The sequence below is a fragment of the Salmo salar genome, chromosome 23 (genome assembly GCF_965601325.2).
Source record: "Salmo salar chromosome 23, fSalSal1, whole genome shotgun sequence".
Lineage (NCBI taxonomy): Eukaryota > Metazoa > Chordata > Actinopteri > Salmoniformes > Salmonidae > Salmo > Salmo salar.
In genome coordinates, this window is record NC_138313.1 from 20,736,947 (window position 1) to 20,759,342 (window position 22,396).

The 22,396-nt window shown below is 42.0% G+C and overlaps 1 protein-coding gene across 3 annotated transcripts; it reads left to right on the forward strand.

Moving 5' to 3' along the window:
- Window positions 1-18: 18 nt before the first annotated feature.
- On the forward strand, window positions 19-22,396 carry LOC106584139 (UDP-N-acetylhexosamine pyrophosphorylase). 3 transcript variants are annotated; one of them, XM_014169053.3, is made up of 11 exons: window positions 19-159; window positions 1,189-1,530; window positions 4,615-4,819; window positions 8,559-8,734; window positions 8,825-8,997; window positions 17,975-18,168; window positions 18,683-18,823; window positions 19,675-19,863; window positions 20,040-20,081; window positions 21,320-21,386; window positions 21,510-22,396. In XM_014169053.3, the coding sequence occupies exons 2-11, from the start codon at window positions 1,248-1,250 to the stop codon at window positions 21,600-21,602; spliced, it is 1,563 nt and encodes a 520-aa protein (XP_014024528.3). In that variant the 5' UTR covers window positions 19-159; window positions 1,189-1,247; the 3' UTR covers window positions 21,603-22,396. The 3 variants fall into 3 exon arrangements, with proteins under 3 accessions (XP_014024528.3, XP_014024529.3, XP_082824073.1); XM_082967947.1 differs by lacking the exon at window positions 19-159 and adding an exon at window positions 967-985 and having other exon boundaries at window positions 1,193-1,530; XM_014169054.3 differs by lacking the exon at window positions 20,040-20,081.

Genomic DNA, 22,396 nt, shown 5'->3' on the forward strand with positions numbered 1-22,396 from the left:
TGTGTCTCTAAACTGCAGGGGCGTTCCCATTCGATAGTGCCACGTCAAAGTGACGGATGTTGCTAGGTGTCCTCGAGGGGGCGGGGTTACGGTGGTCAATACAAGAATCACCGGATAGACGCTGTCCGACCAAATTGATTCAGAGACATTGCGTTGAAGGTAAGCTTTTATTAACTTAATCTGCTACTCGCTTAGTTACATTTTCATCCAATAGTCTAGTTAGCGCATTTTGTTTTTCAACCAGGGTTGTAAAATAGCTGTGAGGTTTCAATTATTGTCGCGCCCCCCATTGGTACCGTGCTGTTGTGTAGGACCACAAATTGAATGATGACGATAGTCAATATGTGTAGGTAGTTAACATCTGATTTGGTTAGTTAACATAACCGCAGCTTTATGGATCGACATGATGGTGTAAAATGTGTAGTATTACGTTAGCTAGCTAACGTAGTAATAGCCTGTTTGTAAACAGTTTTGATGCATCAATGGGGGACTTATTTAGCCATTGTATGTTAGAACACTTCCCTTGTCGTGGATTGTCTAAAAGCCGTAGAAATGTTCTGTGAAGTTTAGTGTCAATGATGTAACTTAATATTGGTGTCCCGAGGATCTGGTTTTGCCCTGCTTATTGCAGTAGACTTGGCTTCAAGCTAAAGAAAAGTTACGGCACTATTGGGGTGCCAAGTTGACAGCTCCGCTCATCTGCTGATGTAAATCAAAGGGGATATTGTCAAATGGGCGTGTAGTCTGGTACAACAAGTCCCCTACTGGAATGTCGTCATAGAAGTCTACTGAAGTCACCAAGCTTTGCTTGAAGAAACATGGCAGGCACACCCATGTAATTATGGTCCCACAAAGATCATGGATGTACATGTTGCTGTTCACCATATTTATGACACAAATCCAGATTGTGAAACGTCTTCTCTTTTTAGTCATTAAGCTAGTGTTGAACCAGAGAGGACCCAGCATCTGTTTCTATTTAAGGCAAGTGTATTCCAATGATGCTGCGCCAGTGCTTCCTAATACCTATCTGACGTGACTATGACACTCACAATCATTTTCGATTGTATTGGGTGTGGTAGTTTTCAGAGGAAATTTGAGCCCAGTAATGTGATCCTCATGGCTGTGTGGGCTAGTTAAATATTCCTGACACTTACATGTTCCTGTTCGCTTCTTTTCTGGGTGTGGTAGGTAGTTTCCCGAGAGGAGATTCTTCTACAGTAGCTTAACCAAGCAGTGTGATCATCGTCATGGAGAGCACCAGAAGCAGACTCACCCAGAGGTTGGCAGAAGCTGGCCAGTCTCACCTCCTGCAGTTCTGGGATGAGCTGACCCCTGAGCAGCAGGCTGAGATGACCTCTGACCTGGAAGCTATGGACTTCCAGGAGATCAACAGGTTCTTCCGCAGTGCCATGGCGGTGTCGGGCAGCAGCAAGCAGGAGAAAATGGACGCCCGCATGGAGCCAGTGCCCAGGGAGGTGTTGGGTAGCGTGACCAGGGACAGAGACTGCCTCAAGGACTGGGAGGAGGAGGGTGAGTCGTCTGGTACAGGGGTTCCCAAATGGTGGGTTGCTTGGGACCAGACCAGAGTCAAATCCATATGTCAAATACTTGAAAAGTATTTTAGTTGTGGTTGGTTTAGCTTGGAATTGACGGTTTTGGTAAAGTCGGTCACAATGATGCATGCATTTCAGTCAAAATAATGCATCTCTGCCACAATCTTCATTCAAGGGATTGAATTCCACTGGTTTTCAACATCCTAGATTATTTTGCATGCTACCAGAAAGTGAAACAGGCAGGTAGGGAAATCAGGTATGCAGTATAATGTTATATAGTAGGTGTCTTCTGCCTAGTGTTACATTCTAGACTAGTCGTGAAGTGCGTGCAGCGCGTGTGTTTGTGTGTGTCGGTTGTCTCAGTTGCGCGAGGGCATAAACTAAGGTCAAACATTATGGCCTCTCTCAGCTGGATTTGCTCAACTCCTGCGTCCTTGCTCCTTCATCTTCTCTCGCCTCCTTTTGAAAAAGGTCATGGGTAGTCGAGGAGAGGCTGTGGATGACAATGCTCTTGTATGAAATGAGACTCGTTCTGCAATGGCGCATCAATCAGGCAAATTATGTTTACAGGGGTGCATCCCAAAATAAATGTAATTTATAAATAACAAAATAGGTTAATTGTGCAAGACATTTTGTAGGTAAAACGATAAGTAACATTTTTAAATGTTTGCATGCTTTTCTCCTCCAACAAAACAAAAGAGGATTCAAAGGGCATTCAATTCAAAACTCTTCTGCGAAGGTGTCTGGTAGGATACACATGACTATCCTTGATGAAACATGGATATTGAAGAGGGGAGGACACTCTTCAGTTAGCCTTCTAATGAAGTGACATCTCGTTGACCACTTATCGGTTTCTGGGTCACGGAGGAGAGAGGGTGGAGGACAGACTTTTGCCCAAATGAGTAAAGGCCTATGGAGTACAATTTCCTCCAACTAAGCAGGGCTACTGAAACTAACCTTTCCAACATGTCCCTGGTAACCCCCTTCAAACAGCACAGTGACAGGCAGCAGAAGGGATCATTTGCTGTGATCAGGTAATGGCAACTCTGAGGGGGTTAAATAAGACCTGGTAAACCTTACATGACTTGGCAACCTTAAGAGTTAGGGGGTAAATCATGATGTCTTGTGATGTTGAAATGGGGGTCCAGCTCAATGTTTAGCAGGCCTTAGCTGCAGCTGAGGAGGTCCAGCCTGAGGGATGGAGGGGAGAAGCAAGGGAGCATCTGGTTCTGGTTTGGGCCTGACGTAAATGGGGTACTGCGCCCTCATTCATGAGGTCATCCAGCGCTGCGTCAGTTCTTAATCATGGTGGTGTGTCAAGGCAGCCAACATCTACAGCAGCAAGCTAAGGATACATACACCCCAGGGTGTGTATGTGTGTCAGAAAAGCCAAAGCCTACAATGGTACCTCCCAGTCCAGAAATGTGAGTGCACTTGTGGGTTAATCACCAACTCTTGTAGCAACAGGTTAGGTAAGGTAAAGTAGAGCTGTATAATAAGGGTGTTGTTGACATAGTACACCATATATACAAAAGTATGTGGACACCCCATCAAATTAGTGGATTCTGGTATTTCAGCCACACCCGTTGCAATCTCCATAAACAAGCATTGGCAGTAGAATGGCCTTACTGAAGAGCTCAGTGAATTTAACCGTCGCACTGTTAAGGATGCCACCTTTCCAACAAGTCAGCCCTGCTAGAGCTGGCCGGTCAACTGAAAGTGCTGTTATTGTGAAGTGGATACGTCTAGGAGCAACAACGGCTTAGCCGCGAAGTGGTAGGCCAGAAAAGCTCACAGACCGGGACCGCTGAGTGCTGTAGCGTGTAAAAATAGTCTGTCCTATGTTGCAACACTGACTACCGAGTTCCAAACTGCCCCTAAAAGCAACGTCGGCACATGAACTCTTCGTCAGAAGCTTCATGAAATGGGTTTCCATGGCCAAGCAGCCTCACACAAGCCTAAGATCACCATGCGCAATGCCAAGCGTCGGCTGGAGAGGTATAAAGCTCGCCGCCATTGGACTCTGGAGCAGAGGAAACGCGTTCCGACGGGCAAATCTCAATTTGGCTGTTGCCAGGAGAACGATATCTGCCACAATGCATAGTGCCAACTGTAAAGTTTGGTGGAGGCAGTCTGGGGCTGTTTTTCATGGTTTGGGCTAGGCCCCTTAGTTTCAGTGAAGGGAATGACATTCTAGAATATTCTGCGCTTCCAACTTTGTGGCAACAGTTTGGGGAAGGCCCTTTCCTGTTTCAGCATGACAATGCCCCCGTACACAAAGTGAGGTCCATATAGAAATGCTTTGTTGAGATCGGTGTGGAAGAACTGGACTGGCATGCACAGAGTCCTGACCTCAACTCCATCGAGCACCTTTGTGATGAGCTGCGAGCCAGGCCTAATCGCCCAACATCAGTGCCTGACCTCAGTAATGCTCTTGTGGCTGAATGGAAGCAAGTCCCTGCAGCAGTGTTGAAAAGCCTTCCCAGAAGTGGTGGCTGCTATAGCAGCAAAGGGGAGGACCAACTCCATATTAATACCCATGATTTTGGAATGCGATGTTTGACGAGCAGGTGTCCACATTTTTATTTCATGTAACCTTTATTTAACTAGGAAGTTGGTTAAGAACAGTCTTATTTACAATGACGGCCTAGGAACAGTAGGTTAACTGCCTTGTTCAGGGGCAGAACGACAATTTTTACCTTGTCAGCTCAGGGATTCGATCTAGCAACCTTTCGGTTACTGGCCCAACGCTCTAACCACTAGGCTACCTGCCGCCCCATGACTCTTGGTCATGTAGTGTATGTTTAGATTGTGAAGTTGAATGCAATTGAACTATGGTTATTGGGTTATCCTGCTGTTTCAACCTGCAATGATTATATCAGGTCACCTTGCCAAGGTAGATTATACTTCAGTCGTTATAGCCATAAAAAGTCAATAGAATTCTTGAGTTTTGTCAACCATCACGAGTATGTTTTGGTTTCAGTTATATTGCTTGAATAAGCTCTGTTTGTACCATATTTACATTTTGTTAAATTATGGTCTCGTACATTTCCTTTCCTAGGTCTGCGGTGTATCTCCCAGAGCAGGGTGGCTGTTCTTCTGCTAGCGGGGGGCCAAGGGACCCGGCTTGGGGTGTCCTACCCAAAAGGCATGTACGATGTGGGCCTGCCTTCCCACAAGACCCTGTTCCAGATCCAGGCAGAGAGGATACTGAGGCTTCAACAGCTGGCAGAACAGAGACATGGAGCCAAGTGCTTCATCCCCTGGTGAGACTAGGACTGGCAGCATAATAATAGCGATTTTGAATTTTAGGACCCCTTTAAGTATAAAATTAAATATTGAATTTGGCCTTTACTACTATAGCCCACAATCGCATTGAATAACACATTCATACATGGCAAAAAGACAGTAAAAAAAATGTATCATAAGGAATAAGATTTTGAAGTGTCTGTGGTATAACTAGGAGACATAAGAAAGCTCAGTGTATGTATGTATGTATGTGTGTGTGTATATATGCATGTGTGTGTGTGTATATATACATATATATATATATATACATATACATATACATATACATATACATATATATATATATACACACACACATATATATATATATATATACACACACACATATATATATATATATATATATATATACACACACACATATATATATATATATATATATATATATATATATATATATATATATATATATGTGTGTATATATGTGTGTATATATGTATATATATATGTGTATGTATGTATGTATGTATGTATGTGTATATATATATATATATGTATATGTATATGTATGTGTGTATATATACACACTGAGCTTTCTTATATATATATATATAATGCCAAGAGTGTGCAAAGCTGTCATCAAGGCAAAGGGTGGCTATTTGAAGAATCTCAAATATAAAATATATTTGGATTTGTTAAACACTTTTGGTTATTACATGATTCCATATGTGTTATTTCATATTATTCTAAAATGTAGAAAATAGTAAACAAAAAAAAAGAAACCTTGAATGAGTAGGTGTTCTAAAACTTTTGGCCGGTAGTGTATACATACAGTGGCAAGAAAGTATGTGAACCCTTTTGAATTACCTTAATTTCTGCATAAATTGGTCATAAAATTTGATCTTCATCTAAGTCACAGCAATAGACAAACACAGTCTGCTTAAACTAACACACTAACAATTATACGTTTTCATGTCTTTACTGAACACACCGTGTAAACATTCACAGTGCAGGGTGGAAAAAGTGAACCCTTGGATTTAATAATTGGTTGACCCTCTTTTGGCAGCAATAACCTCAACCAAACATTTTCTGTAGTTGCGGATCAGACCTGCACAACGGTCAGGAGGAATTTTGGACCATTCCTCTTTACAAAACTGTTTCAGTTCAGCAATATTCTTGGGATGTCTGGTGTGAACCGCTCTCGAGGTCATGCTACAGCATCTCAATCGGGTTGAGGTCAGGACTCTGACTGGGCCACTCCAGAAGGTGTATTTTCTTCTGTTGAAGCCATTCTGTGGTTGATTTACTCCTGTGTTTTGGGTCGTTGTCCTGTTGCATCACCCAACTTCTGTTGAGCTTCAATTGGCGGTCAGATAGTCTTGATAAACTTGGGAATTCATTTTTCCTTTCGATGATGTCCAGGCCCTGAGCCAGCAAAGCAGCCCCAATCCATGATGCTCCCTCCACCATGTCTTACAATTGGGATGAGGTTTTGATGTTGGTGTGCTGGGCCTTTTTTTTTTCTCCAGACATATTGTTATGTGTTCCTTCCAAACAACTCCACTGTAGTTTCATTTGGTTTTAAGAATCAATAGATTCTCTTGATGATTAAAAAACGAAAAATAACCTACGTTTCAGTTAATCGCTCAGCACTACATGCAGCATTACATCAAGCTGACCACCGACCACTGTTTCTCAATCCATTCTTGAGGGAGCTGTTTTTGTTTTAGCCAAGTTTGTGAAATCACAAACAAACCATAAAATAACAGGGTTGTATCAAAGATATGTTTTTGTGTTCCCCCTCTGTTCTTCAGTTTCAACTGTCTGATTATTAACTACACCTAGATATTGCTAACACTCCCCTGCATCATTCAAGGAAGCGGTTTGATCCCAGAAAGGAGCAGTATTATACAGTGCCTATAGAAAGCTAGTGGATTAAAACCAGCTGTTTGAAGCTGGTGAACCAAAACCGAAAGTAACTTTTTAGTTTTGGTCCACCAGCTTCAAACAATATTTTTTTTGTAATTGAAAATATATTTCACAGCGACGGTACAATGATTCCCTACACTAGCCAGTGCTTGCTTTCTCACATAAATGGATATTAAGTGAAAGGTGTAGAATTATAGCAACCAGGATGAGACTGAGATTTCCACTAGATAATACAGCCACAAAGTCATAACGGCTTTCCCAGTTTGGGAACAGATACATCTCCGGCTGGAGAAATCAATAGGCGAATATAAAAGCAAATCACAACACTGCCAGTTAAGTAAAATGGTGAAACACTATCATTCTAATATTCACGCCAGATACATTTTCTGAAATTACAATGCTTTTTTAAAATTTGTTTTTAAATCCTTTAAATCAGCTGTAATTTGGCCACTCAGGAGCATTGACTGTATTCTTGGTAAGCAACTCCAGTGTAGATTTGGCTTTCTGTTTTATGTTGTCCTACTGAAAGGTGATTTCCTCTCCCAGTGTCTGGTGTAAAGCAGACTGAAGCAACTTGATCATGCTTAAATATATTTTCAATGTCTGATTTGTTATTGTTACCCATTTACCAATCCCTGCCCTTCTTTTATGAGGCTTTCAAAAGCTCCCTAGTCTTTGTAGTTGAATCTGTGATTGAAATGCAATACTTGACTGAGGGACCTTACAGATTTACTGTATGGGGGACAGAGGAAGGGGTAGTCATTATAAAATGTCATCCACTATTATTTCACATGTTGAGTCCATATGATTTTGTGAAGAGATATATATATATATATAATTTTTTTTTTTTTTTTTTTTGACTAAACAAAGGGGTGAGTACTTATGCAAAAGACTATCTTAGTTATTTCATTTGAATTTAATTTGTAAAAATGTGTAGAATTTTATTTTTCACTTTGAGATTATGGATTATTTTGTCTAGCTCAATGAACTATATTTCAATCCCAATTTGTAATGTGACAAACTGTCAAAGTTCTAGGGGGTTCTTCTATAGGCAATGTAAATCCCTGTGGAGTAGATGAAGGGAATCATTAAGACTATTTAGGAGTGGGTTGACAGGAAGGAGACGTGTCTAGCTGGCGTCCCGTCTTTGGCGCTGGGCCTAAGCGCTCACCATGAGATGCCATCCAGTCATAAGGAAGTACTTCTGGTTTTGTGTCTTGTGATGGCTTGTTGCCACAATGTAGTTTTAACCTTAGTTAGATCTGAGCATTCAGTTTTTAAAATTCATCTGGATTCAATTGTTTGCCAGATAATGTGCATTATGAATAACCTTTCTGGAATCTTTGCAACATGAGCGGCAAGGTTTCCAATCTTATGAAACGTGTAAGTAATTATGCAGTGATTCACAGTGAAAAGTCAAACATTGATACATTTTTTTTTTAAATTAATCATTGTCTTGAGAGTTCGAGAACATGGGACTATACAGTTCTATCTGCAGTTTTGTCAAAATTGAGTTATTGACATAGCCTTGTTCTGTAAATTATTATCTACCTACAGTATATAGTACTCTAATTACCCCAATTCATGTTAAGTTCAAAAGAATACTAGATTTTAAAAAATTGCTGACACCATTCAAACCAATGAGGGTTTGTAACTTTAAAGCCAATTATCTCAGAATCATCTTTTTGCAGATATAACCTTAAAGAACCAAGCGCTCTCTTTGTATTATCCTTGAATCAAACCAGATGTATCATCACATTCCCCCTGCACATAATGACCGGTGAATGAATGAATCACAAAATAAATCTTAAGTGAATTTCTACCTAGGTACATCATGACAAGCGGCCGGACCATGGAGTTGACTAAAGAGTTCTTTTCGCGCCACAGCTACTTTGGGCTGTGCAAAGACAACGTGATCTTCTTCCAGCAGGGCATGTTGCCTGCCATGGACTACAACGGCAAGATCATCCTGGAGAGCAAAGCCAAGCTGGCAATGGCCCCAGGTACACAACTTAATCTGTGTGTGTGTGTGTATATCTGTGTATTTTAGATGTTAATGGGTCAGTACTGATATGTGTGTGTCTGTATTTCAGATGGTAATGGGGGTCTGTACAGAGCTCTGGGTGCCCAGCGGATTGTGGAGGACATGGAGCAGAGGAAGATCGGGTTCATCCATGTGTACTGTGTGGACAACATCCTGGTTAAAGTAGCAGACCCTGCCTTTGTCGGCTTCTGTGTCCAGAAAGGAGGAGACTGTGGGGCGAAGGTTAGTAGCGCTCTGTCTCTTTCTCACTGGAAGTTTCTCTCTATTGCTGTCTCTTTGTCCTCTTCTGTCTCTCACAACGGGGCCAAATGTGACTCATGAGGTCACCCAATATGTTCCAATACTCTTAAATGACTTCCTTCCTTCTCTAGTCAGATCCTATCTCAGTAGCTTAAAGTGGTTTCCTCTCCTGGTCCTCTCTCCCTCTAAGCCAATGTTCACAAAGGCTTTGAGCTGAAAGCAGTATGGTTGGTCACTCTGTGATGAGAAGGAAGATATTGAAATGAATTTAGACTCAGACCATGTGCATCATCCAATCCTTGATCTGCTTGTGGTTCAGGTCCTGTTGTACAATACCAGACCAGGAAGTTAGTATTGAAACTGTGTTCAGTAAAGGTGTGTTTTTATAAGAGGGTGTGACTGAGGGGATTCAATTAAACTGGCCCGGGTGGCAGTTTGCACCTGGTGAAAAGTGATTGCGTTCGTTTTGGAATGCAACAGATACATATGTGTTCCCAGTCATGTGAAATCCTAATTTATTTATTTAAATTGACTGGTTTCCTTATACTGTATGACCTGTAACTCAGTAAAGTCTTTGAAATTGTTGCATTTATATTTTTGTTCAGTGCTGAAGGGAATGTATTTCATACCGAACACCTGGCTGCCTCCCTGACACGAAGTTATGTAGGTTAATTTAAGCATGTGGAGTAATGAGTAGGATTCTGTTTTCACATGCAATGTGTTTGCTTTTGATTAAAACGCTTTGCCTGCCTTCCCACTGAAAACTAGTTTGAAAATGTATGATGTATGTTTTCTGAACAATGCCTCATGCTGGCTTGCCGACAACATGGCAGAGCAGCGCATATTCTGTTACTGGACACGTGAAGGTCCATAGCTCCAGTTTGAAAAGCAGTTTTAGCCCATCTTCATACTGTACTGTCTTTGAGACATTGACAACTGCATTGCCACAACTTCTCCTCTTTAAAGAACTGCACTTCTAATTGACCACAAGGTGGGGGTGTTGACTATCACCCAGAAGGAGGGAAGTAGCAGGCGTTTCTTCACACATACATGGTTCAAACCAAGATGTTTTTCGGCCAACTTTAACATCCCGCCAATTTTTTTTATTTTTATATATATTTGAAAGGCATGGCCGGCGCCAAAGCCTCAACTTTTACGTCCGCCAACCGATCTAGTCATGATTGCGTTAAAGTTCTGTCTACAGCTTAAAGCCAGTTCGTGCTTGCTCTGGAAATGTGATTCGGAGGCTCCATATGGAGTGTGACTCAATTGTGTAGCCTCCAGAGGCTTGCAGAAGCCAAATCGAGCAACATACCAAATCGCTGTGCGTCTCCCAAATTTTGTAATCGCACTGTATAGCTCCGCATTGACATGATTGGTTGGCGGTAGGGGCGCGAGGTCCAATATAAACAAACTCCCTTCCTTGACTACTTCCTTCATCTCTGCTCTGCTAAACGCAAGAAGTATACATGCCTTACTATGTCCTACTATCCTCCTGCCTGACTTTGCGAGGCATGTCACTTCAACCATCTCTTCCCATAGCCCAGGACATGCACGGTTTTCTTAACCACAAATGGATGGAACCATAAATAATTACTGTGGGAAGAAATGTCACTGAAAAATGACAATATTGGAATAAAGAAGGGCTAATGCAATTGAGGGCATCAAATTGTTGCTTACTGAAACTCCCAAAGTCATTTTATAATACAAAGCAATACCAACTATTTCAGCACCGTTTAGATCTGCTTTGAGACAAGCGTTGGGAATCAACGTCAGATTTTCTTTTCACTAAATCTCTGTTCAGATATTGGTTAGCCAGGCTACAATAAGGCTCATTATTAACTTGGGTCATTTATAAGTGCTGATCAGACATTGTTTTTTCAAGCCTGGTTATGTCGCGTAACATTCATGAAAACTTTGTTTCGAAAAACTAGATGTTTTGGACTTAGTTATAGTGAAACAAGTCTAACAAGTACATTTATTTTTGCCCCTATCAGTTCAACTCTACCATTGAAATCATGCCTCTGTCATCTCAAGGGAGGTGTTCGATATGAGATACATTCCCTTCTACACTGAACAAAAATCTAAATGCAACAATTTCAAAGATTTTACTGAGTTACAGTTCACACAGTATAAGGAAATCAATCAATTTAAATAAATGTATTAGGATTTCACATGACTAGGAATACAGATATGTATCTGTTGGCCACAGATGCCTTACAAAAAGGTAGGGGGTGGATCAGAAAACCAGTCAGTATCTGGTGAGACCATCATACTGCAGTGCACGAGAGACAGTTCCTGCAAGGTATATATTACCGTCATAAATCTGACCAACTCGCCCAGGAGAGGAGGGTCTTGAAGCCTTCGGTTAGCCGGCACCTTTGATCTCCATCCAGGAGGGCAAGTCCTGACCACACCAACCAACAAAATGGGGAAAAAAAAGAAAGGAAAACAACAATGCAACAAAAAAAAACTAGGCCATCAAGGACAACAAAAATCATAAAAGCAAGGCCTACTGAATATGTTTGAGTGCATGTATGGCACTATTTACGTGTGTGTGTGTATATGCATGTGTACAGACACCTGCATGGCATGCATGATGCCTCCTTGATTAGACTACTGTTGCAATCTTGCATGAGTGGCAGTGTCGGTATCCTCGCTTATAAACCCTGGATTACTGACATGGGGCGCTGTATTGAAGCCACTGTGCTGCCATCTTGGTGGTAAGCCTTAATTGCCAAAAATATTTTAAAGCTATAGAAATAAATGTATTCATATCTACATTTTTGTTTTTTGACATGTATTCTATTAGACACTTTAATGCATACTTTTAAGTATGTGAGCTAAACATTACTTTTTTTTAAAGACAAATATAAAGACTTAAAAAATTAATAGTACTAATGTTACTGGCCCCATTACAACAAATATTTAAATAAATGTAATTTTGGCCTTAACAGTTCATTTAAATACTGTAGAATTCCATTCATTCCTATGGACTGCATCTACTAGGGAGTGGCAACGGTTGCTTCAAAGCCTCTGAATGCCTAATACATAGCGTCAGCATTCCAGGGTTTATATATGTAACACAAAATTCAGAAGGCAGTAAGGCACATTTCCACATATGACCAAATTCAATTAGTCTTGGGTACTGTATAAAAAGGTTGACGCCTCTCTTAGGTAAAAAAAAACGTAATAAAAAAAAATACAATACATTTTTTTTTTTTTTATTACGTTTTTTTTTTACCTGTGAGAGGCGTCAACCTTTTTATACAGTACCCAAGACTAATCTGAGAGTTAATTTGACCATTGGGAAAAATAGTTACTGTGTAAATACAGCAATGCGGGTTGGATTGAATTGAGCCCCTAATATAAAACATTTTAGGGGATGATTGCACTTTTCTTCCAAACACAATACTGCAATAAATGGGAGTAATTTCAAATATGTTTTTGCCCCCATGGGAATTAAAATGTACACGTAAGTGGCAATAGCTCTCATTAACACAGCGCCTAACTACTGTGAGCTAACTGTCCAGAGCCGTATTTGCTCGCGATGCGCAACATTTTATCAGAGCGTGCTAGTGGACTTCGGGTAAGTATTGGGAAGTGTTGGAATCAGGTACAACTACATTTACCCACGCCCACAAGGAATATTTATGAGCAATTCCCCACCACCCACAACTTCTCACCTGAATGCATGTTTTAAAAAGTTAAGGGGTTAGGCAAAGGCTGAAATTGGGTTTGAGAGTTAACCTTTAACAATTGGATTATTTTATTATTAGTAGCCTAGGTCTACTCTTAATCAGAAGCCCGTGACTTGTCTTAATCAATGTGATTTTGTTTCACTGAGTCTCCATCTGTATATTTAGTTAATTCTCTGTCTGGGCAAATAAGTGGTGGTGTAGTTCATCTATTCATTTCCTCATCTACAGTGTATTCAGACCCCTTTACTTTTTCCAAATTGTTATGTTACAGCCTTATTCTAAAATGTATTGGTTTTTTTCCCCTCATCAATCTACACACAATAACCCCGTAATGACAAAGCAGAAACAGGTTTTTAGAAATTTTATTTTTAATAAATTTGCTATCACATTTACAGTTAGTCGGAAGTTTAGATGCACCTTAACCAAATACATTTAAACTGAGTTTTTCACAATTCCTGACATTTAATCCTAGTAAAAATTATCTTTCTTAGGTTAGTTAGGATCACCACTTTATTTTTTAGAATGTGAAATGTCAGAATAATAGTAGTGATTTATTTCTTTCATCACATTCCCAGTGGGTCAGAAGTTCACATACACTCAATTAATTAGTATTTGTTGCATTGCCTTTTAAATTGTTTAACTTGGGTCAAATGTTTCGGGTAGCCTTCCATAAGCTTCCCACAATAAGTTGGGTGAATTTTGTCCCATTCCTCCTGACAGAGCTGGTGTAACTGAGTTAGGTTTGTAGGCCTCCTGGGCGCTATGGAGTAGGTTTTTAACAAGGCTCTCTGTACTTTTCTCTGTTCATCTTTCCCTCGATCCTGACTTTTGTCTCTGCTTCTGAAAAACATGCTTCACCTTCAGGCCAAAGAGTTCCATCTTGGTTTTATCAGACTGGAGAATCTTGTTTCTCATGGTCAGAGTCATTTAGGTTCCTTTTGGCAATCTCCAAGTGGGCTGTCATGTGCCTTTTACTGAGGAGTGGCTTCCGCCTGGCGACTTTAACCTGAAGGCCTGATTGGTGGAGTGCTGCAGAGCATGGTTGTCCTTCTGAAAGGTTCTCCGATCTCCACAGAGGAACTCTGGGGCTCTGTCATAGTGACCATTTGGATTCTTGGTCACCTTCCTGACCAAGGCCCTTCTCCCGAGATTGCTCGGTTTGGCTGGGCAGCCAGCTCTAGGAAGAGTCTTGGTGGTTCCAAACTTCCTCCATTTAAGAATGATGGAGGCCAGTGTGTTCTTTGGGACCTTCAATGCTGCAAAAATGTTGTGGTACCCTTCCGCAGATCTGTGCCTCACACAATCCTGTCTCGGAGCTCTACGGACAATTCCTTCGTCCTCATGGCATGGTTCTGGCTCTGACATGCACTGTCAACTGTGGGACCTAATATCGACAGACCGGTGTGTGCCTGTTCACAGGTGGACTCCAAGTTCCAGAATTGGCTCTATGGAAACCGGATGCACCTGAGCTCAATTTCTCATAGCAAAGCGTCTGAATACTTAAGTAAATAAGGTATTTCAGTTTTTTTCTTAATAAATTTGCAAACATTTCTAAACCTGCTTTCGCTTGGGGTATTGTGTGTAGATCGAGGACTTAAAAAAAAAATGTATTCAATCCATTTTAGAATAAGGCTGTAATGTAACAAAATGTGGAAAAAGTCAGGTGGGCTGAATACTTTCCGAATGCAATGTAAAGGCCGCGGAGGTTGTGAAATATGAACACGAAACTCGCATCCCTATGAAAATATTGATTGATATTATTTTCGATCATAATGAAGATACATTGAGAGTAAAACGCTATGCTTGCTCCCTAACAAAGCGGAATGAGGGTAGAAACGAGATGAAACATGGATAATAATTTTAAAAAGCATGGGTTTGCCTTGGGCTCTTTCAAAATAGCAATTTCTATGTGACCGCGGTTCCACACGTTGCCGTGGCGCAAGTTGTGTGAAAAGTATTTCCATTTTATTCTGTTATTTTATTATATTCTTAGTCTACTATAAAATGTGTTAATTGTGATCAGGGTAGCCTAATTGTGTCTTTGTCTGTTTTTAATGAACAAAATAACTACTGATTTCATGTGCATGACACGGCCGTTTAGCATATACTGTGCCAATAACATAATGACACTCAAAATATACAACTATTCTTTTGAAAATACATTTGAATAGTCTTATGTTTCTTAGGACCAGCCTAAATCAAATGAATAGGTTTCTTTGTGATGGTGTATATTCAATGGATTTGTAATAAATGGATATGCGCCCACATGTACTCCCACTCCTAAATTGCCAGTATGCGCACGAGAGATATAAAAGGCTTATGGCAAGAATGTGGTTAAAAATAGGAATGTATGTATTGGGCTCTAAAATATTATTATTATTATTATGAGATACAAAATATCTATTTATTATACCGTAAAGGGTACCTAGAGCGGAGGTGTTTTAAGCTAGACAATGTCATGAACTGGCTTTAAATGATGGGCTATTCCTCTGAAAAACACATCCAGGGAGTCTCATTCATTGCTCCTTCATGCCATCTCACTGTACATTGATGGGTTTGATGAGAGATTTATAAAGACACTTTGACTAAAACAAACACTAAAGAATAAAAATAACTGCTGCAACTATGTGACGTGATACTGGCCTTGTTTTACTGCCTCGTTATGAACAATGAGGGAACCACACAGCCCTCCAACACCGACGGCTTAGACCACTCAGCCTATAGCATCACAAGCCTGATGTATGAATCTTTTTTTTTCTACACGTTGAGTTTGGACACCGTGTACTATTTTTGAGAGGGAAGAAAACTACCGGGAGCAGTGGTTAAATAGGAAACTTAACTGGTTTCTTCTCAGGAAAGCAAACATTTTTTTACGACGCAAGGTACTTATTTAACTATTAAAAATATCACTGAGTATAGAAAATATTAACACCAGCTCTTTCCATGACATAGATTGACCAGGGGAAGGCAGTGATCCCTTCCTGATGTTACCTGTTAAATCCACTTTAATCAGAAGATGGAGAGGAGCCCGGTTAAAGGTTTTTAAGCCTTTTTTAGGTTGTATTTGTGCCTTTTCAGAGGGTGAATGGGCAAGATAAAAAAATGTAAGTGTCTATGAACAGGTTATGGTAGTAGGTGCCAGGCGCACTGGTTTATGTTAAGAACCTGCAACGCTACTGGGTTTTTCACGCCCAACAGTTTCCTGTGTGCATCAAGAATGGTTTATTACCCAAAGGACATCCAGCCAACTTGACACAACTGTGGGAAGCATTGGAGTCAACATGGGCAAGCATCCCTGTGGAATGCTTTCAACACCTTGAGTCCATGCCTTAATTGAGGCTGCTCTGAGGGCAAAGGAGGGGGGGTTGCAACTCAATACTAGGAAGGTTTTCTTAATGTTTGGTGTACTCAGTGTGAGGCTGTCTTCTCTAAATTCCTCTTTTTTTTTTTCTTTATCTCAGAGACTAGAGATGCACCAGTAAGGGGAGTTTTTGAAACCTCCACTTCAAAATGTTGTGGAAAGTACTCAAGACTCCTGAAATTAGCCTCCAAAGCATTTATCATTTTCTGTGACGTCCAACCAAAGACTAATATTCCACCAACAGTCGTGCTTGGTACATTAGTCTAACCAGACACCTAGGTAAACTCTCCTTCCAGACTCGCATTAAACATTTCCCATCCAAAATGAAATCTAGAATCAGCTTCCTGTTCCACAACAAAGCATCCTTCACTCATGCTGCCAAACATACCCTCGTAAAATTGACCATCCTACCGATCCTCGACTTTGGCGACGTCATTTACAAAATAGCCTCCAATACCCTACTCAGACTGCATCCAATCTGCTATCACAGTGCCATCTGTTTTGTCACCAAAGCGCCATATACTATCCACCACTGCGACCTTTACGCTCTCGTTGGCTGGCCCTCGCTTCATACACGTCGCCAAACCCACTGGCTCCAGGTCATCTACAAGTCTCTGCTAGCAAAAGCCCCACCTTATCTCAGCTCACTGGTCCCCATAGCAGCACCCACCCGTAGCACGTGCTCAAGCAGGTATATCTCACTGGTCCACCCCCAAAGCCAATTGTTCCTTTGGTCGTCTTTCCTTCCTGTTCTCTGCTGCCAATGACTGGAATGAACTGCAAAAATCACTGAAGCTGGAGACTCATATCTCGCTCACTAGCTTTAAGCACCAGCTGTCAGAGCAGCTCACAGATCACTGCACCTGTACATAGCCCATCTGTAAATAGCCCATCCAACTACCTCATCCCCATACTGTATTTATTCATTTATCTTGCTCCTTTGCACCCCAGTATCTCTCTACTTGCACATTCATCTTCTGCACATTTACCATTCCAGTGTTTTAATTGCTATATTGTAATTACTTCACCACCATGGCTTATTTATCGCCTTATCCTACCTCATTTGCACCTTTTGTACTGTATTATTGATTGTGTATTTGTTTATTCCATGTGTAACTCTGTATGTGTCGAACTTCTTTGCTTTATCTTGGCCAGGTTGCAGTTGCAAATGAGAACTTGTTCTCAACTAGCCTACCTGGTTAAATAAAGGTGAAATAAAATGGGGGAAAAAATTTACCTGACTGCAGCCTAGCCTGCACATTTACCAGGTCTGTCCAACTTGTCAGACCATCACCACAAAACTCTGCAGAATGGAGAAAAGGCTTTTTACACTTGAAATATGCCTCTGAAGTACAACTCTACAATGAAGTACAGATGTAATTAAGTCAAACATTTAACTCCAAGTTGAGTGCTGTATTAAACCCATTCCTGCTGCGTGTCAGTCTGAGCTGTGTTGTGGAGGCTCTGCTAGGATCAGAGGAATGTAGGGACCCACCCTCCTGTCGTTAACTGACAGAGACTGCAGTTGTGGCTTCTTCCACCAAGCCTCTCCCCCAGAGCTAAACCCTTCATCAGCCTGCTGAGCCTAGTCTTCTCTCCCCACCACTAAACCCCTCATCAAGCCCAGCTCTTTCATTTGGACTGCCAACCAGATGGGCAGAGGGCTGGATCTCTGATTTGGACCAGACTCCAGTCACTAAAATGTACAGTCAAATCCTCTTTAACAATCCCATCCATGTCTTCCTTTCTATCTGCAATCTTCCATCTAAACCTCTCTGTAAACGGAAATCCAAATGCTTTTAGGGGGAATGAACTAGTGCATGCTTTGGAGAGGAGGGCAGAATCAGGGGGGCAGTCCCAGGTGAGGTAAAATCCTTTCCTGTGACGTCACTTCCAGGTGGTGGAGAAGACCAATCCAACAGAGGCGGTGGGCGTGGTCTGTAAGGTGAACGGCTGTTACCAGGTGGTGGAATACAGCGAGATCTCCTTGGCTACGGCTGAGGAGCGTAGCACGGACGGGCGGCTCATGTTCAACTCTGGAAACGTAGCCAATCACTTCTTCACACTACCCTTCCTCAGGGACATCGTCCAGTGAGTCTCGCTCTCGCTCTCGCTCTCTCTCTCAACATAGCTAAACACAGTTAAAAATGCGCACACAGCCCCACATACCTCCCATACAGTAAGTGAGTAATTACATGGTGAAACGTTAACCCCCATTAAGCAGGTATTTGAGGTCATTACCTGCCTAGTGAGCGCCTCATAACCTGAGGGAGAAGTAGTGGCCTTGGACCGAGCTGGTTTCTAATGAGCAATGTGTCAGCTGATAAATGGCTGGAAACATCGCATTGACTTTTAATGAGTACCCAGAATCTAAGGTGAAGGAAATGAAAGGAGGAAAAAGCTGAAGTTTAGTTTTCTATGTCTGGACTTTGGTATTTTAAATACATGATGTCTTTGCCAGTGTTTTTCTTTCTCTTCATTGTTTAACAGTTATAACCAAGAGCATGTTTCAGATTTCCTGATCTCCCTTGTCTGTGTCTGTCTAACTCTCTCTCACCCCCTTTCTCTCTCCCTTTCCACCTCTCTCTCCCCCTTCCTCTCTCAGGACATTCGAGCCTCAGCTGCAGCATCACGTGGCCCAGAAGAAAATCCCGTACGTGGACATGCAGGGAAGGCTAATCAAACCTGACAAACCCAACGGGATTAAAATGGAAAAATTTGTCTTTGACATCTTCCAGTTTTCCAAGTGAGTGCTGTGATTTTCCAACCGGCTTTAGCATATGTAGAGCTGGCAGGCTGTTTCCCCTTTTAAAGGTTTTACAGGAAGTAAACTAAAATTACAATTCAGTAGTCGAAAAATTGGCATTTATTTTCATTGACTTCTCAATCAACTAAAAAGTAGAAGCTATTTTAATTCAAAAGTTTATACATTTCTGAATTTGAAATACAAATCACTTCCTGAATTGACTGCCTTCAATTCGACTGCTCGACCCTGGAGGTGAGGGAGAGAAGAGAAAGGGCAGCAGGATGCAGGAATCAGGGTTCTCCCTCCCCACAGCCAGGCTTCTGTTTGTAAGACCCAGGTCCTGACACCCAGAGTTCTAGAGCCCAAACCTTAACATCCTTCACCCCTTGGCAAGTTCTAACACCCCAGACCCCTCGCTGGAACCCCAGCTCCATAGCCACTGTCCCAGAGCCAGGAAGCACGGCCCGGCCCTCCTCATCCTCTTCCTCCTGCTGCTGGGGCTTGAAGAGGCAGGTTTTACGAGCTGCTCCAGCCTCCTCTCTCTCCATGTGTCTCTCCCTCCGGCGGTTTAATCATCATGACATCATCTCTGAGTCATGCTGCTGCTTTTAGAACTTTACATGGAGTCAAAGGATTCTTCTCATTGCAATGAGGACGCTATTCTATGTGGCACTATTTGAACAACCCTTCACTTTCAGGCTGTTTAAAACTGGAATGGGACGATGATAAATGTGTTTTTGTTGTGGGTTACCTTAAACGTTATCACTAAAGATGTATTTTCCCATTGTGTGTGTGTGTGTGTGTGTGTGTGTGTGTGTGTGTGTGTGTGTGTGTGTGTGTGTGTGTCTCAGGACCTTTGTGGTGTACGAGGTTCTTCGTGAAGACGAGTTCTCTCCTCTGAAGAACGCCGACAGCCAGGATGGTAAAGACACACCCACCACGACGAAACACGCCCTTATGTCCCTTCATCACCGCTGGGTCCTCAACGCTGGAGGACACTTCATAGATGAGAACGGCACGCGTGTGCCCGCTATACCCAGGTGAGAGAGAGAGAGACACACACACACACACACAGTGAGTATACGTTCTATTTGACACGTTCATCACCATCTAGTCTCCCTGTCACAGCTTTTTCACAGTCACACGTTTTCTCACAGCACTCCCTCACGGTTCCCCTTAACCCTGTGTGTCCTGTGTAATGTTTTAATGTTTCCAGAGACGGATCTGCAGGAAGTGGCACAGCTGATGTCAACCAGAAGTAACTATTCTCTGTGCTACTGACTTGAGTTACTGCATGGTGACGGGGCTTTGGCTTTCTCACACATTCGCACAGTCGCTCACAGTAACCAACTGTCACTCTCACACCACACACACACACACACACACACACCCAGGCTGTCTCAATTCTCTACAGTTGCTTCCTCTCCTTGTCACCTGTCCTTTGCTTTCACCTGGTCAGTTTATTCCTATCAGTGTGGTTGAAGTGAAGGAGACGAGGAGAGAAAAGGACTCGAGTGTTGAAATGCAGCCTGGGGTTTACCTGTGCTAGGGCCCAGGTCATTGGGCAATGTCACAGGGTCACCTGTCCTGTGCAGGTGGGGGCAGAAGTACCTGGCCTGCCCACTGACTTGGTCCCTGTTCCAATAGTCTTCATATGCATCCTTCTTCCCCTCTTTCTTTATTCAATCACTGGTCTGCACGTGATTAGATAATTGTAAGCCAGTTTACCACCCTGTTGCTTTCACCTATCAAACCTTGCTAGATCAGTGATCACCTGAAGGAAGGAAGGATGCATAAGATATTGGAGCAGGGCCTAGTGCTAACTGGGACAGTAGCTACTAACCCACGGAATGTGGAGCATGCTGGGTAATGGGCACTGGGCACGCTTTGCGATCGATGTTACTGATGATGTCACTGTGTTAATATGTCTGTCTGATGGTGAAGGGGAGATGGGTAGACGATGAGTGGCTATTTCAGATCTGATGTTGGTCAGTTACCTGCTATTGTGACGGCAACACGAAATGCATTTAAATCCTCTTTATTGTTCAAGGATGATTCAACACCATTTTTTATATTTATAACATTCATAAATGCGACTTAGTGGTGTCATTTTAGATTGTAATAAGGTGTAGTGGCTCTTTTTGTGGGATGTATGCGCTCTCCCAATCAATAGACTTCATTCACTTCCACTTCTGACATTTCAGTGCTGACTTAGTCTTCCTGGACCTAGATTAAGCCTACTCCTGGACTAAATGGAATCTCAGTTGAAAGTGCTTTTTAGTCCAGGAATAGGCTTAATTTTTGTCCCGGAAACAGGTCTGTGAGTCTAACTGCTGCTGTTGACGCTTTAATGCTTTGCTCCAAACGGTTAATCTAAGAACACCTGGAGCAGAGGATCACACATCCAGCTGCTTTTTCTCTTTTTTTCCCCTCCTCACACAAGAGAGAACCAACTAAGCTTCTCCTCCCTTCTTATGCCTCCTCTTTTCCGCACAGCCTGAAGGATGGAACAGACCTGCCAATCAAATGTGAGATCTCCCCACTGGTGTCCTATGGCGGGGAGGTAAGGGGGAGGGACCTGTTCAAATAGAAAGAAATATAAAAACAAGTGTTTCCCATTGTAGTTATTCAATTCAGCTTTACTAGCATTGATATCATATCCTGATGTCACTTCCTGTTGTTGCAGGGTCTGGAGGGACTGGTGAGGGGGCAAGAGTTCCGCCCCACCCTGGTCATTGACGAGAGTGGAGCCCACGAACTGGTGACGAATGGAGTGTGAGGGACAGCAGGATGGCGGGAGAGAAGGGAAGGGTGCGAGTGAGGGGGAAAAAGAGACGAGCCAAAGACCTATTCCATTCCTCCCCCCGTTTCAGTGCAATAATGCTGTGTTCATGCGCTCTTGGAAATAATCTGTAACACAGGTTTCCGACATCCAAATGCTGTTAATGTGAGCTTCCAAATTGGAATTATAAGTGGGGAAACCTGTGCTATAATTCAGTACCATGAGCTCCAACCCCCAGTTGGAATTTTTATTTTTTGTTCAGATCTTTCCAAGGAGCACATGACCGCAGCTTAAAATGAAGGACAGAAGCCTTGCGAGGCTGCATGGCTGGATGAAGCAGTCTGAAGATCAAGTTATTTATTTTGCTTATGAGATGTATTTTTATATGGATGATGTCTTGTAGAGGGAAATTACCCCCTACGCATTTTACCAAGTGATTTGTACATACAGATACAAAGAGAGGAGTACAACGATTGTAATCAGATGATCCTATTATGATTGATTATTACATGTAATGTAGGTACATGGGGAGGGTTTTATTTGTAATAACTGGGTAGTATAGCACACTACTGCTAGTCTTTTGCCTGATTGGATCCAAGCCTAGTAGTAGTGTTACATTTACAAGTAGTAGTTGTGTCATTTATTGACGTAGTTGGATTTTAATTGGTAGTATCGATAGTAACAGATTTAGTTTAGTAGTATAGAGTTGAGATGGAAGGAGAAAGACGATGAACCTGTTAAGCTATATGACCTGTTCAATTTTCTTTATTAAAGAAATGTCCAATTTGCAA

Excerpts from the sequence above, each read along its gene's own strand:
- LOC106584139 (XM_014169053.3), top strand. The coding sequence starts at position 1,248 with ATGGAGAGCACCAGAAGCAGACTCACCCAGAGGTTGGCAGAAGCTGGC. Across the intron at positions 18,169-18,682 it reads TTCCTCAGGGACATCGTCCA|GACATTCGAGCCTCAGCTGC; the intron begins GTGAGTCTCGCT and ends TTCCTCTCTCAG. Across the intron at positions 19,864-20,039 it reads CGTGTGCCCGCTATACCCAG|AGACGGATCTGCAGGAAGTG; the intron begins GTGAGAGAGAGA and ends TAATGTTTCCAG.